This window comes from Neolamprologus multifasciatus, chromosome 14, assembly GCF_963576455.1.
Source record: "Neolamprologus multifasciatus chromosome 14, fNeoMul1.2, whole genome shotgun sequence".
Lineage (NCBI taxonomy): Eukaryota > Metazoa > Chordata > Actinopteri > Cichliformes > Cichlidae > Neolamprologus > Neolamprologus multifasciatus.
In genome coordinates, this window is record NC_140452.1 from 20,970,426 (window position 1) to 20,986,186 (window position 15,761).

Here is a 15,761-nt window from a genome sequence, read left to right on the forward strand (position 1 = left end):
AGGAATCAAATGTGGTAGTGTCTCCACAACTCTAGTTTTCCACTTCCAAAACTTAAAAGCTTCACACAATGTTCATGGAACAGATCATTTCTGACTTCCCAGCTATTCGTTTCTAATAACCCATATAATAGGAATCATCATGTTACCTGGGGAGAAGATATCAGGGTTGAAGCGGATATCGAAAGCTGTGTCGCTGATGGAGCCCACTGCCTTACAGGCATTCAGGACCACTTCACGGCTTTTGGGGTCTGTTAGTGTTTGGGACCAAAGACAAAAGAAAAAAAAATACAGAAATGTTAAAGGTGATTACGTCAGACAGGTCATGTCAAAATGTGTAAAGATCAGTTCTGATCTGAACTGTTCTTTCACCTCAAACTATCTGTTCACACTTCAATACACAACAACAGCAGTCCAGTTTATTTCACCCTGGTCTCAGCAGAGCACCCACCACCATTCGATCAGGACCACAAACCCTCGCTCTATGATTGGCTTACACAGATTACACAAATCACCCACCACAAGGTTATTTCTGCATTTCAAAACACCTTTGGATTAATCAACACAGCACCCGATTATGGAGTTATTGGGTCAAATCCTGCTGCAAAGGGATCACAGGCTGGGAATGGGTTGTTTCCGGGGGGGGGGGGGGGGGGGGGGGGGGCACTATTCCCTGCTGCAGGCTGAGGACTGAACGGGGACAGCTACTCAGGTGGAAAGAAAACACTATGATCCAGTAATTTCAGAGTTCTATTGATCCATTTCTTTTTTCTATGCCGTTATCCACCAGAGTAGCTCTCTCTGTATTGTCCCTGGCCCCAATTTTTTGGGGGGTGGGCGCGGCGGTGTTTCTAAACGTACCAATACTAGATCCATCTTCGGAAACTAAGGTCTCCGCCAGCTCTTTGGCCTGAGCTAATCCTGGAATACTTTCCTCAAGCTCCTTACCCTCCAATGGGCCCTTGCATTCCCCGTTCTGGGTGGCTGTGGGGTCTACAGGCCCATTTGTTGTGGGCTTCGAGGAGTTCTCTTCGCTGTCAGTTCCTGTTTGTGAGGCAGCAGTGGAAGCATTGTCTGTCTGGCTAGTGCCATCTGTGGAGATGTCTGTTGCTTTAGAGGAATCTGTGGCATTGGTCTGTGCTGTGTCTGTCTGGGTCGTGTCGGCTTTGCTCTCTGCGAGTGTTTCTGAGGTTTCTGTGATGGCGGGTGTGTCAGTCTTGATAGAGTCCCTGTTGGCTTTATGCTGCATCAGCTGTAACGCTGCCATCTTCATGAACAGGAGATATCTGAAGAGGAAGACAAGAAAAAGTAGCAAAGTCACTTCTATATAATCAGCACAGCTTTCTAGAAAACAGCTCATTATTGCTGCACAACAACAACACAAACCTGTGCTCAACAAAGGCTTCGATGAGCTCTTGGCGTAGACAGGCCAGGCGATGGCGGTGCTGGCGGGGGAAGCCTAGACGCTGGCACTCTGGAGACAGCTCCACTCCATCCACAGGCAGGAAGTTGAGGTCAGGGGGGAAGGTGCGAAGGAGGTCGAGAATATAGTGTCTGCCGTCATTCCCGATGATGCCTTTGCATTCGACGGAGGAGCACAGCTCCACCGTGTCATTCTTCTCATTCAGCACGCTGTGCCGCTGGATCTAAAATTTAACGTACAAAACATACAAAGTATCTGTATTTAGACACAAGTCAGCTTTATTATTATTGTCACACAGTCACGCTTCTTACCTTTAGTGGCCTACTGGTCTTTTCCAGCAGTTCCAGGTATTTGCCGTGAGACACAACAGTCTTCCCAAAGTCAATGGAGCCGTAGATGACGCTCTGCTCCTGCTCACGCTCCAGGATACCTGGGATGATGGACTGGGCGGTGACACGGTAGCCTCTGTAGTCCACCACTACAGTTCCCAGAGTGTAAAGACCTTCCACATCCACCCCGCTGTAAGCTCGTACTCCGTTCAAGTCATTGGTGGGTGCAGCGTGGGCGGCCGCATCGCCCCCCAGCTCACGATAGTGGTCCCGCACATCGAAGCCCAGACTGAAAAAGATGTTGTTCCAGATGAACATCTGCATCCGAGTTTCTTCACCAGGGTTGATGGCCATTACGTTGCCATCAATTACAGCCATGGCACCTCGAGTGGCAGCTGCCGCAAAGTCACTGTGGACCTGCAGAAAGGAAAATGTTTCACGTTAAATTAGCATCAGCATAAGCAACAAGGTGGCTAATTAAAGAGCTGCAGAAAGTAAGACTTAAAACCTTGAATATAGCCCTCTCCCTTAGCAGCCGCTCAGGCAGGTTCTTCCGGGGCAGCTCTCTGGTAGTCTGCAGCTCTTCGTTCCAATCTCTGGTCTAGATGCACAACAAGAAAATTAATATTGGAAGAAACTTGAAATCATTCTTCTTGATGATCTGCTGCTGGATTCAGCGCCTTGACCTGTCCAGGGATGTGCTCCTCATAACCCAGGCGGGAGGTGTATGCGTCCTCAGCTCGAACACAGTCCATTGCATGGTCTACTTGCGGAGCAGTCCAGCTGTATACTTGGAAAGGTGTGGCTATCCTCTCAAACGGGTGTCTCTGGACTCTGCAGCAGTAAAAGAGAAATCATAATTTCCATGGTTCATAATTTAGCTGCAAATATCATTTTTCACTTGCTGTGAGAGGGTCCTAAAACTAGATATAAACTTGATATACAACTTTTATTTGCAAAGACTCATTTGTTATAAGATATTCAACTGCTGTCCCCGAATGTGAAAGAACAAAAGTGCAAAGTGAGTAGAGGTCAAAAAAATGACTTTTGTTCCTTTGGAGGGGAAAAAACAGAAAACAGCTCACAATCAGCATCAAGGCACGTGAGAACAACAAATTAAGTAAAAGCAATCAAATGTTTTCACCTTTTCTTTTGCAGGGCAGTGAAGTTCTTCTTGAAGGCAGGGCTGATCTGGCTCAGCAGCTCAACTAGAGAGTGGCTCAAGAAGCTGGGATTAGCTGGTTTGGGGTTGAAGGTGTAAGTAGTAGACCTGAAAAGCACACAAGCACATTATCATCATGGTTCACATAAATATAGCTGACTAAGGAGTTCATCATCTGTAGCCTGCTAAATGGAGGAAAAGCATCTATATAAAAATATAAAAAAGAAACAACAAACTTGCTGTTAAATATGCCCACCACACTACAAAGCACTCATACATGAAAGCAAGCTTATGACTGAGCAAACAGCTGGAAGGGAAAAAAAAAAAAACAAAACCCAAAAAAACCCCATAAAAAACCAAAACAAAATAATCTTCATCCTAACAATGCAACATGTTCCCAACTGTCCACCTAAACAAACTGCACCAACATTCCCTGTTCTATTTTAAGGAAAAACACCACAGGAAAAATTGTGCCAACTATAATGAGCTGACTCACAGCATCGCTTCTTACATCACCTAATTGCAGACTAACTGCTGCCAAATGTCTTCACCTAATGGCATCTTGAATTATGAACACACGCTGCAGAAACGGTGCTGCCAAATGCTTAAACTGTACTTTAACGGCAGAGAGTCAGCTGCAGTAAGAACACAGAGCTTGTAAGGAGGCACGAGGCCCAAACATCAACTGACTGGTTGAGGTAGAAGCCGCGTGTTGAGGCAGTGACGCTGACATGGCGCTCCTCCACAGTCACAATGTACAGGTACATGAGGTCGCCGTGCATCTTCCTGTTTCCAGGTGGAGGGTTCCACCCGCTCATGGTCAAGACCTTCAGGCACTGCATGGGCTGTTGAGCACGTAAAATAAGAAGATGAATCTCAAGTTTAAAAGCCAAACTTACTTCCCCCGTTTAAGTCCCTAAATGCCTTCCTCACCTTCCAGTCCTTATTCTGTGGCTGGAGGGGCACAAGGGGGCGCTCTTTACTGCCGGGCAGGATGTGCTCTGGAGGGGTGCAGTCTATCTGCTCCATCTCGCTGCCCTTTTTCTTCCGCTTTCCAGTTTCTATAAGCAAAGGAGGAAGCAAGAAAGGAAAATTAGTGGATTTCTATTGAATAAAACAGCATGCATGCACACACACGAGACTAATGTGAACACATAAACCTTATTCAGTCACTCTTAAAACCATCTGTTGATCACTTAACACAAGGGTGTAAAACATAAGGCTCGGGGTTCAGAATCGGCTCGGCAAAGACTCAATTCCAATGGACAGCTACCGGAACTTTTTCTGTCACGCAGACAGGTTTCTTTCATTTACTGCAGCAGCATTTCTTCATTATGCAGAAAACCCTAACCTTCTCCTCACATTAAGATATCTTTGAGATTAAATGTGTAGTCAAACTTCTTTAGACTAAGAGAAAGGGAACTTTCACTCGTCCAACCCACTTAAGATCAAGTTTGACATGTCTGAACAAACACATTCACTGAGAAGGGAGTCTTAGATTTTTCTGCTTTTCATTTCTAAGCTGCATGCTGTTCGATTACTGCAAAGGCTGCAGCAGTGCATGGTGAAAATTCCAGAGCTGGGAAACATTTTACTCCCTTCTTAAAAATCCCCTGAAACAATTTAATCCTCAGCTCTTACGTATGAATAATATACAAGCAGTTTAAAAGGCTATTTCACTGAGAAGCAGGGGGGAAACCTCCTAATGCCAACAACAGTCATTCATTTATCTCCCGACTGCAAAGTAGGTTTTAAAATCCATCACTGAGAGAAGAAAACTGCGTGTCTGTCTCTCAGTGCAAATACTTCGTAACCGAGTGTCTCTTTCATTAAGCCTCCCAGAAAAATAAACCCAACTTGTCTGAATGACAGAAAACCAGCAAGGCGATAGGATTGAAAAGAGTTTTAGGTCATATTAAACGTGTTTGCCTTGTGTGATTTTAACCTGTGCACCAACTTGCTGGTCTGCACTCAACTTCATTTTGTCTCCATATTTTATTCCCCTGCTCTTGTTCCATCTCAGAAACGGGCATTTCAGCTCGCGTGCTCTTTGTTACGCTCACACACTTCAAAACAGTGTAATACAAGGTTTATCAATGATTTAACAGAGTTTGTCTCAAATGTGCTCAAAGTCCAACTAAACTACACAAGGTCCAGCTCTGTAAGCAGGAATCACACTCTTTAAAGAAACTGGAGTTGATCCTTAGTGTCATACCTCCAAGATCTCCATCAGTGAAGATGCTCAGGAAAGAGAGAGAGTTGCAGTCTACTCCGTTGTAAGCGTCAGAAGGGTCCAGACTCTTCAGCAGGTCTCTGATGTGACGCACATGGATTCGAGCTTCACGCACCGTGTAGGGCTCTGAGGGAAACAAAACAAACAGTGTGGTTTAAAACCCAACTAAGCAACATGTATACTGAACTATTATGAGTGCTGGAGGCTACTCAAAAATTTGCATTACTCACAACTTTTTGGTTTTTAAGCAACAAATCAATTTGTCCCCCAAATTAATTGGTTAACACAAGAGCATTTTCGCTCATATCAGCACAAGTGTCTTTTCCGATAACTTAAGGAACACCAGCCCAAAAAACACCCCAAGGAAGAATTTCACTTGTGAAACATTGTTCACTCTCTGCAAAGATCACACAAGTAGCCTCCTGCCAGCCAGTTCTGTACATTATCATCAAGTCGACTATTTTTGTGCTGCTTCAGCATAGGTAACAGACACACTCTGAAACATATTCCTCAGATTCAGATGCAGCGTCACTGACGGGGAATACTTCAGTTTGGCTTTTGAGGCTGAGTTTAAACACTAATAGGAGCATGTTCATCTCTACTTTTGTTAACTGCAAAACTCAAACATTGGCCTGAGCGTCACTCTGGGTCATTTAACGCTAGCTGTATGTTAACGTCTTGTATTTAGCCAGACCCCTGACAAGTGTGACAATATGTATGTATGGATGGACGGATGGATGTGATGATTAGAAATGAATGCGATTACCGATTTTAGAAACACCTTTTCCATTACATAAGTCGAACCCTTAGCAGACCCACATGTATAATGCCGCAACATGACAACCAACATATTTGTATACAAGAACGGTTTATCAGGATCAGGCTGCACCTGCCAATACTGTCTGATTTCCACCTGGTTCTCCTGGAGGTTTCTTCCTGTTAGTTTTTCCTTCCCACCGTCACAAAGGTGCTTAGTCATCATGATTCTCTCTTAAACAGATAGAAGGGCACTACATTCATGGCTAAGTAAATGGAGAACAGCTCTCAGGAAGTCCGTCCAAACTTTGCACGACAAGCCCTGGTGCTTCAGAACCTTACCTTCCACCACTTTGAGCACCGATCCCTCCTGCAGACCCTCGATAGACTTGAGCTCGGCAAAGTTGTCCAGCACATTTCCATCCAGCTGCAGAGAGAAGCAGGTGCGGTGGCAGGTGTCCTCACGGTCCATCAAAACCTGGTGGATTTCCTGCACCATTTCCTGGGGGGAGACCTGATGTTGGGGAAGAAATTAAAGAAATGAAGTGACACAGAAATGAGGAGGAGCAGCAACATTTAATTCACGTTACAAACTACATCATCACAGACATGACTTGATTAAAGAGCCATGTCATTTAAAAGTCCTGCAGTTTTCTTAAAGAACTGCAGCTTATCCTCACCTGCAGGTCAAATGGCTCTGTCCCTGGAGCCTGGATCTTTACAGTGAAGCCTGTGTCCTGGATCACTATCACTTCCTGTTCGTTAGACTCCTCCCCTCCGTCTGCCTCGCCATTCCCATCCTGCTTTGAGTCCGTCTCCTCCGTATGCTCATGAGCCCTGTCACCATTTACCATGGCTGTATCTGCACTGTGCCCTTTAATGAAAAAAAGTGCATAGATCAAGCTTTATGTCAAGTCACAAGACATATCTACTAATAAAATATTCAACTACTTTATGCTTTATTTAAAATAACACAACCAACTCCCTTTGTCAGAAATGACAATTTATTAACTTGTTGTTCTCCTCTCACCCTCAACCTGCGTCTGCCCCTCCCTGAGGCTGATTCTGCTGGAGGTTTCTTCCTGTTTCTTTCTTTCCCACTGTCACCAAGTGCTTGCTCACAGGGCTTTGCCTGATTGTTGGGGTTGTTTCTGTATTATGCCCCTTAAAATATAAATGTCCTCAAAGCAACTGCTGTTGTTATAGAAAAAAAAAATTGAATTGAACTCAATTGTTAGTATATAAAGCATTTACAAAAAAACAACAAAAAAAAGTTGATCATCGCTTTCTGAATTTTCCACTTTAATACAAGTGTGATCTTAATTAGAAAATATTGTAATATAAATGTTGTAACCCAAAAAGTGACATTTGGCGTACTGGTGACAAAATGCAGCCGTAAGCACACCGAGTATTAGCATATTCTTCCTTTGAATTTCTTATGAGTAATTGAAAACTGTGTTTTTCCTGTTTGGCAACTTATAAAGACCAGTTCCAATCTTTTCAATAGTCATGAGGAGACTGAACAGAAGCACTGTCTCGGTTTCAGAACTGTTAGAGTCTTGTTTCCACTAATGAAAGGGGGAAAAATATTTTCCATCATAAGTCAACATTTCAAGTGAAGAAGTTTGACTTAATAACTCAAACTTCTGAAAAAAAAAAAATCACTAAAACAGAATATAGCATTTCTGGTTATTAATTCAAAATTCAAACTCTCGATTCTGCCATTCAATGTTTTGTTCCAGTGACAATCTCAATCATGCACTTTGTCCAGCAGAGCTAACATGCTAAAATGCCACCACAGACTACACTACAGGCTAATTCTGCTAACACTGAAAGGACAAAAGAACAATTGTTATGCACTCTCCAAGTGAGCTCACCTTGCCAAACAGCATGACACAGGAATTTATATGTAGTTACAGACATATGGTACTACAGCTGTCTGGTGATGCTAAACTGTGTAAACTGGATAAGTATATTCAAATGAAACAAAGACGTGTATTTGCCCCTTCTTCCACATCAATAATAATAATAATAATAAAGCTACTTCTGGGTCCTACCTTGTCACAAGGGTTCAACACTGTGGCCCTTCGCATCCGAATTCCAGCTAGAATCAAAACAGTGACCCTTCACTTGTCAAGTGAATGCGTTAACCACCACACTATGTAGTTATTGTGTCAACTGCACCACATGCAGGAGCGTTCCTGTCAAAGTCTCGAGGCCATTTGCTGGGTAACACTGTGTTTATGCTATAATTTATTTGTTTACAGCATAATTTAGACAATGCACCTCTTTGGCTGCCATCAGTGACTCAGCCATCATGTCAACACCAACTCCCTTTTCTTCCACATAAGCAGCCAGGTCACAAATAAGGAAGGCAATCCTCCAAGCCCAGATGATCTTACCGATATCCTTATAAAATATTTATTTATGATTGAGCAGAGCCAACAAAGCTCAGCTATACCATGACAATGCTGTGGTTTTGCTTCCCTGAAGTAGACAAAGACTAGAAGATTAGCGTGAGGGATCTTCTCAACACTCAGATCTCTCTTTTTAATCAAACGTCAACAGTACTGAAAAGAGCACGCTGACAATCATAAGTGACTTGAGTCACTAATGATTTATCTGAAATTCAACAATAAGTAACCAGCTTCGTCTAGAAAAGAAAATGCTTGGTTTCCAGCAGTGACCTGCTGAAACCTACACTGTTGCAACACTGCAGGGAACTCAGCCAGGAGGCCTCGAGGGAGGATTTCACCATTCACGAGAGGGAATTATGGGTCACTTACATGGATATCTGCTTATACCAGCACTGTGACAAATAATCCAGCAGTTGCTTTACCTTTTATAGAAATCAGAGCCACCGAAATTATTCTCTGTTCAATAGGCCAGCTGACAAAAGTCTGACAGCTCCTCTCATTATACAGATGACGGATGGATATTATTTTCTTGAGTAACAGTTAAGGTGAGAGGAAAATGACATGAATAAAAATGAGCTAAATTAATTCAAAGGAACAGGGGCCCACTGCAAGGACATCAGGCAAATGTTTTCTCTCACTGACCTACAACTGCTGCCAGCCAGCGCGTCCTTGCCGCCTGTCAAGGGTAATGCGGTGTCAGGGTTACTCGGTGAGAAGGGGCCAGAGGGAGGGGAGGGGCTGGACCTGGACCGCGACCCCGGGTGGGGAATGAACGCAGTGAGACGGTGGAGGAGAGGGGGAAGAAGCGCATGGGAGAGGAACGACAGGCCACGCTCTGAACAACAAACATAACTGCTTCAGGGCGAGTGAGCATGCGGGCCAACAATGTCGGAAAGAATGAGGGATCTGTGCAAAACATTTCATCTCCGAGTTGAGCTCTATTTTGGCTCACACAAGTGACATGATGATGACTAACTTCTGAAATATTATAGACCAGACAGGAAGGAAATAAAACGCATATGATCCAATCAGTTAGTGCAGCATTAACAGGGAAGTATTAGGCCAATACTGCATTTCTTAAGTCCAGCTTCTTAAAATTTGATTTGCAGCCTCATTTTAAATTCAATTTAATTAGATATCTTCAGGTAATGAATAGTTAGTGATACAAAACAAGTCACTTGAAGAGGTTATCTCTGGCTCCTCAAGCTGAGAGACTGTGATAAGAGGCACTTTACAGATTTTCTAATGTTTCATTAACCAAAAGAAGATCTACAGACATTAACGGTTGTCTCTGATCATTTCGTTTGGATTAATTCATAAGAAACAAAGAGGGGAGTTGGCGTGCAATTGGCTAGATTAAGTCTGTAGATATCAGATTCATCATCGCAGAAACCCAACAGTACAAAGCACTATAAGTGATAAGACTAATGATGAGGTTTTCCAGTGGACTAAGCATTGCAAAACAGACCTATTCTCTACAGTAGAGGGATTAAAGTTCATCAGAAAGTAGGTAATGAGGCAAAAGGAGGCGGGAGAAGCAACGTTAAAACAGTGAAGAGGAAATGTTGCATGCTGCTTTACTTTAGTGTAGAAATAGAGATGCACTAGCTGGTTATATAAGTGTATAGATTCCAAATGCAGGAGAAGGACCTAATGAAGTGGGTCAATTTTCCACTCAGGGTGTGCATCAGAAAGTCTGCCAGAAATCCTTGAGAATGAGTACTTAATTTAATACAAGTATGATAAAATGTCTCATTCACTGGCTGAAATCAGACACACTTCTAATTCTTTTAGTATTACTTCATCAGCTAAACTGTAAATATGACAAAATATGAGTTTTACAGTGTAATGATGTGTTACTTTATAATAAACCTCTAAACATATCTGTTTACCTAAAATAAATGCTTTGATTTCTCTTTTGGCATTAAGTATCATCCTATCTAATTAGACAGTGCCAACTTGACTTGATCAGTAATTGAAAGGCACATTTCAGTGGAACAATCAAACCGCTCTAATCAGAGTCGAATAATTAAAAGCAGAGATTAAAAACCATGTATAGGAGCGACCATTAAGCACTGCAGCAAATGCTCAGACTGGTACAATGCCCAAGTCCTCCACAAGGTCACGGTAAGGAATGAAGATCAAGGATTTAGATTTTTTTTTTTAAAGAAAAAAATTATTAGATACATTCAAATACTAACAAACAACTGAAGATCAAACTGAAAATGTTTCAAACTTAAAGCTCAGTGCTGAACTGCACTCTCTTGTTTACTCCATTAGCCTACTTCTCCTGATAAACAATAAAGCCAGCCAAGCGGCCATCTAGCCACTCTGCAGCCCTTGACACCGTCACTATAGCAACATTAACCAGCCAGGCAACACCGAAAACACCACCTAGCACACAAGGCCCCTCTGTAATCGAGTTTGCTGGACCACAAGGTGGCATCCTTCTGGTGGACGGGGACACAAAGACTGAAATCTAAAAGTCTGCCAGCACATTATCCGTTGTTGTAATTTATTCCCTGAGCATTGAATGATGCTAGAGACTTTTTTTGTGGTGCAGGCTTGGGAGGGGGCAGCTTGAGTCACAAACAGGATCCATAATGAGTCCAAACCATAACATGATCACTGAAATCAAAATCCTTCCTGCAAACAATGACATATTTCTGCCATATCTCCAATAAATGTGTGGGGTTTTTTTTAATGAAATTATACATATACATATCCCTAGAGACCTAAAAATAAAAAAATCCATTCAACTCTGAGCCACAAACTACAAAGACAACGAGACAAACAGCAGAGGTGTGGAAAATGCCAAGAGAGATGAGCAATCGAGGCAGGGTGTCAGTGATTGCTGGGATTAACAAGGGCACTCTTCCACCCACAGGAGCAATAAGCTCCTTAAAACCACAGAGTGACCCTCACCTCAACCTGTCTGCTCAGCCACGTGCTGTTAGTATGTCTAGTTACAACTACTCACTGAGATGCATCAACCTCATCACCATCGCCCAGTGATTACATTTGTTATTGATTCTTGATTAGTCCATGAGTGGTTTGGGATGTAAAATGTAATTTTAAATTAAAATGTTTCAAGTGCTGACATGTGAAGTCACACTGCTTGGTTAATGCTGGATTTCTGGGGCTGAAGCAGATATAGCTTTCCAAGGACATCTACAAACATATGAACCTGCTACAGTTATACTGGAAAGAAGAAAATCACAAGCTTACAATACAGCTGGACTACAAGTCCATGTGCCATCAGCTGTGATGCTACTCTGCAACACTGCTGCCAACAGTACGGATATGTGCTGACACAACTTCCCCAAGAAGGGAGAAAGCTTGGAGCTGTACTGCTATGTTCATGAAGCCCATGTGACACCCAGGCTCCAACAAACACTAAAGGACTGGAAATAGGAAAGCTTTAATTACACGAGAGGATGCCTGGGAGCTCAATCTTTAACATCCACTCCTCTTCCTCCGCACATGTCAAAATCATCTCAGCTTCTTGCCTCTCTAACGTCAAGCTGCAAAACCACAACTCATTTCTAATCCCATCCCTTCCAATGACTCAAAACTGTGGTTTAATACACTGTTTAAGTCTGAAATGCAGTTACATGTGGGATTTTATAATGAGTGACACACACACAAAACCACAGCTCTTCATCATCAAACCGACAAAGGTTCACTCCGGACAGCTGGAGGAATCAGATACTGTGCAATGAGACATTTCAAGGTCCGGGCAGGCTGCAATGAACTTCAGAGCTGTGGGAGTCAAACTTCACCAGGTGACAGACCTTGTATTAAGTCTAACCCCGCCTGCACCCACAGCACTCCGCCGCTGTTCCCAAACAACCTTCACCTGACAGCTTTTACTCACCAGCTCGCGTATTATTAGAGTAACCTTCCCCCTCACCGTGCGCACACCACCATCATGACTTATCGGCTATAACCAGCTTCCGCTTCCCGGTCGGGGAGGAACGCTCGATCTAATCAGGACTGGGGGGGTGAAGATGGGGCCGGTTAGAGGACTAACACCGACCACCTCGCGATTCAGCCACCTCACGCGTATTTTTTATAGCTCGGTAACGACGAACATGTCTGCCACACAAGCTGTGTGATACACATACCACCCACAGTAAAAACGAAGGCATGTGCGCGATCCCCCCCGTGTTCATGTAAGCAGTGTGAAGCGCCACTGAAGGTGACCTTCAGTTACCGAACATGTGCGTCAGCGCGAGTTTGTGCTACGGCAGCTACTGCTGCTTTATGTGCTCTGAACAAACAGGCGCCCCGTGCTTTACCCGAAAAAACATAGCTCCCCGTGATCACGTTTGGTTTTAAGGCACGAGACAGCTTTGACAGCGACAGGAGCGCCTGTGTGCTACTTAGCTAGCTAGCTAACCGGGGCGCTAACTAGCTTCACGCTGAATGGGACACGCTAAAGATAATGCTAGCATTACCGGCCAATGTGTTTAGGTTAGCCTGAGCAGCTTGCAGTGTCAGGTTGAAGTCCGAGCCAGCTGTGAATATAGCAGCGGTCCCAGTCGAGTGAAAAAAAAAACATTAACACCGGACAGTTGGTTAGCAGGTGGGTGCAAGGTTGAACCTTCAAACTTCCAGAGATGGAGGGGTAAAGCAGCAGCACTACGCTCGGTCTGAGGACCTTTAAGTCACACAGCGCAGCATGGAGGTGAAAGTCACCACATTTGGTGCATGCTGCACAGCTTCAGTAAAGCAGACATTCAGTCATGCTGTATGTATGTTGATTCTGCATGCACGATGAGAGCAGTGGTGTCTGCAGCGAACTTACCACAACCGCAGGACTCTTTTAGAGGTGCCTTTCCTGCTCCTTTACCATCCTGGGCTCCATCCGCGGGATCTGCCGGATTGCAGTTAGGCACCGACGCCGGGATGTCATCTGTCTTGCTCACCATGGTCGGCAGTCAGTGTGTCTCTGTGACAGAAATCCCCCAGCAGCTTTGCTCGAATATTTGTGTGTCTCTGTAAATGAAACGCAAATAAACAAAGACAAACTACAGCTTCTTCTCTGGCTGTCACGAGCTAGCTGGCTACATACGAGGGGTACAAGCTTACAAAAACAAGTCTACAGAGGAAGGACAGTGCTGTACATAGTGCCGATCACACGTGGTTTTCTCCTCCCCTCCTCTTGACCTCTTTGCCTTTGCGTTGCACCTCCCCACCTGCTCCGCGTGGCGCTACGGAAAGCCACACGCGACAATTCGTGCGCACTCACCAGTTTTTCATTTCTCTTGTACTAAAAGAAAACATGGACACATGGATGGAGAGAGGAAAACACGAGTGATTTAAAACCCTAATCACATTAATGACCCGGTGTTTCTTCTTATGTGGAAGTGCATAGCATTTTATATCTTGAAGCATTCTTCCACATTTTTATTGGCTGTACTTTGCAAAGCCTTCACACAAAACCCCCTCAAAATAGTTAGAAAATAGAACAATAGCTGAAATAACAATTTTAATAGTTATTCGGATTAGGTGCTGTAAAACGAATATTTCACCCTCTCCTAATTTTTGTTTTACCTCTCTGCTGTAAACCTCAAGGTCAGACGTCAACTTTTATGAAAATCTTGTGACTCAAGAAGGATGTAATCTGAGATTTTCAAATTGATACCGTAGGCGCATCTACTAGAATACTGAGGGTAAAACTGGTGGATTACATTATTTTTGCGTATTTTTCATACTTAAATGTTTCATCAAACAAACTTCAATATTAGAGAAAGATAACTTAAGTAAATATAACATGCAGTTTTCAAATGAAGATTTCATTTTTAAGGGTTAAAATTAAAAAGCTGTACAAACCTACGTGCCCTGATGCAAAAAAGAAAATTCATAAATTAGCTGTGATTAAAGTTTGTGGAAAAATAAGTTCAATGTCGGTAGCCAGTCATTGTACTCATTATTGTCTGAACTGTTGAATCAAGACTCGAAATAGTGTCAAAACATATTATTCCATGATCTAAATAAACAACAGCTGAGAACAAAAGTCACTGACATCGATCAATCTGGAAAGGCATTACAAAGCCTTTTCTAAGGCTTTGGGATTCCAGCAAACTTGATGATGAGAGCCATCATCCACAAATGGATAAATGTGGAACAATGGTGTACCTTCCCAGGAGTGGACAACCTATCAAAGTTACTCCAACAGCGCTCCAACAACTCATTCAGGAGGTAATAGAAGAACCCAGAAAAACATCTAAAAACTGCAGACCTCAGTTAAGGGCCAAGATCATGATTCAACAATATGAAAGAGGCAAAATGGCATCCATCGGAGAGTTCGAAGGAGAAAACCACTGCTAATCAAAAAGAACAAAAAGGCTAGTCTCGCATTTGCCAAAAAACATCTTGATTATCACCAAGACTTTTGGGAAAATACTCTGTGGACTGATGAGACAAAAGCAGAACTTTCTGGAAGCTTTGAGTCCATTAAATCTGATGTAAAACTAACACAGCATTTCATAAAAAGAGCACCATACCGACAGTCAAACATGGTGGTAGTAGTCTGACGGTCTCGGTCAGCTTTGCTCCTTCAGGACCTGATTGACTTGCCATAATTAATAGAACCATGAATTCTGCTCTTAAATCCTGAAGGAGAATGACCATCTATCAGTTTGTGCCCTGAAGCTGAAGCACACTTGGGTTATCTAGCAGGAAAATGATCTGAAACACACCAGCCAGTACACGTCTGAATAGCTTAAAACAAAATGATGAAGGTTTTGGAGTGGCCTACTCTAAGTCTGGAGCTAGATCTGTTTGAGATGCTTTGCCATAACTTTAAACAGGCATTGGAGGTTTTTCAAGCTAGAAAACTCTCCAATGTGGCTGAATTAAAACAATTCTGCAAAGAATTGTCAGTTATTAAACCGCAGTTACAAGCTCAGTTTGGTTGAATAGACGGACGTTTCTCTGCTTTTAAAATTAGACTTCAAAACCTTTTAATTACTCTTGTAGTTTGAACTGGATTAGATAACCATAGCCCCATGCTACTGGAGGACCTCCCATGATAGAGTGAGCACCTTTCTCATCTCCTCTAATCTCTCCAGACAGATACCTGTCTGAAGGTAAATCTGCCTGCCCTACCACATGATTCTAAGCCCTCCAACCTGCGCAGTGTTTAATGTTATACTTCTTTTGTTTACATCCCCTTCTTTTCACTTTACCCTTACTCAACTGGTCGAGGCACATAGCCGCTCTCCACCAGGTTTGTTTCCGTTAAAAGAATCTCCCATCTGTCCTCAGGTGCTGGATTAAAGGGACTCATTGGATTTTATCTCTTCTGCTGAAAGGTCAATGCTGATGAAAGTAAGGTGCCCTGAGGCACCTGTTGTTGGTGCTTCACCAATAAAACAGAAGTGAATTCAGGTTGATTTCGCTGAACTTTAACAGTTTGACACTCACACTAGCTCCT

The 15,761-nt window shown here is 43.2% G+C and overlaps 1 protein-coding gene across 3 annotated transcripts in view; it reads right to left on the bottom strand.

The window, feature by feature from the left end:
• Positions 1 to 13,515, bottom strand: part of cluha (CLUH binding protein of NUMT mRNA a) — a 30,906-nt gene extending 17,391 nt beyond the window's left edge. The window contains exons 1-13 of one of the 3 annotated variants that reach the window (XM_085131698.1): positions 13,128 to 13,515; positions 6,581 to 6,774; positions 6,243 to 6,414; positions 5,127 to 5,270; positions 3,845 to 3,972; positions 3,602 to 3,756; positions 2,894 to 3,019; positions 2,436 to 2,583; positions 2,258 to 2,350; positions 1,732 to 2,166; positions 1,384 to 1,643; positions 859 to 1,283; positions 147 to 248 (exon numbers count right to left, since the gene is read on the bottom strand). In XM_085131698.1, coding sequence (XP_084987824.1) covers positions 147 to 248; positions 859 to 1,283; positions 1,384 to 1,643; positions 1,732 to 2,166; positions 2,258 to 2,350; positions 2,436 to 2,583; positions 2,894 to 3,019; positions 3,602 to 3,756; positions 3,845 to 3,972; positions 5,127 to 5,270; positions 6,243 to 6,414; positions 6,581 to 6,774; positions 13,128 to 13,251 — 2,506 coding nt within the window. In that variant the 5' untranslated portion in view covers positions 13,252 to 13,515. The other 2 variants (XM_085131700.1, XM_085131699.1) reach the window with 2 other exon arrangements.
• Between the last annotated feature and the right edge of the window lie 2,246 nt (positions 13,516 to 15,761).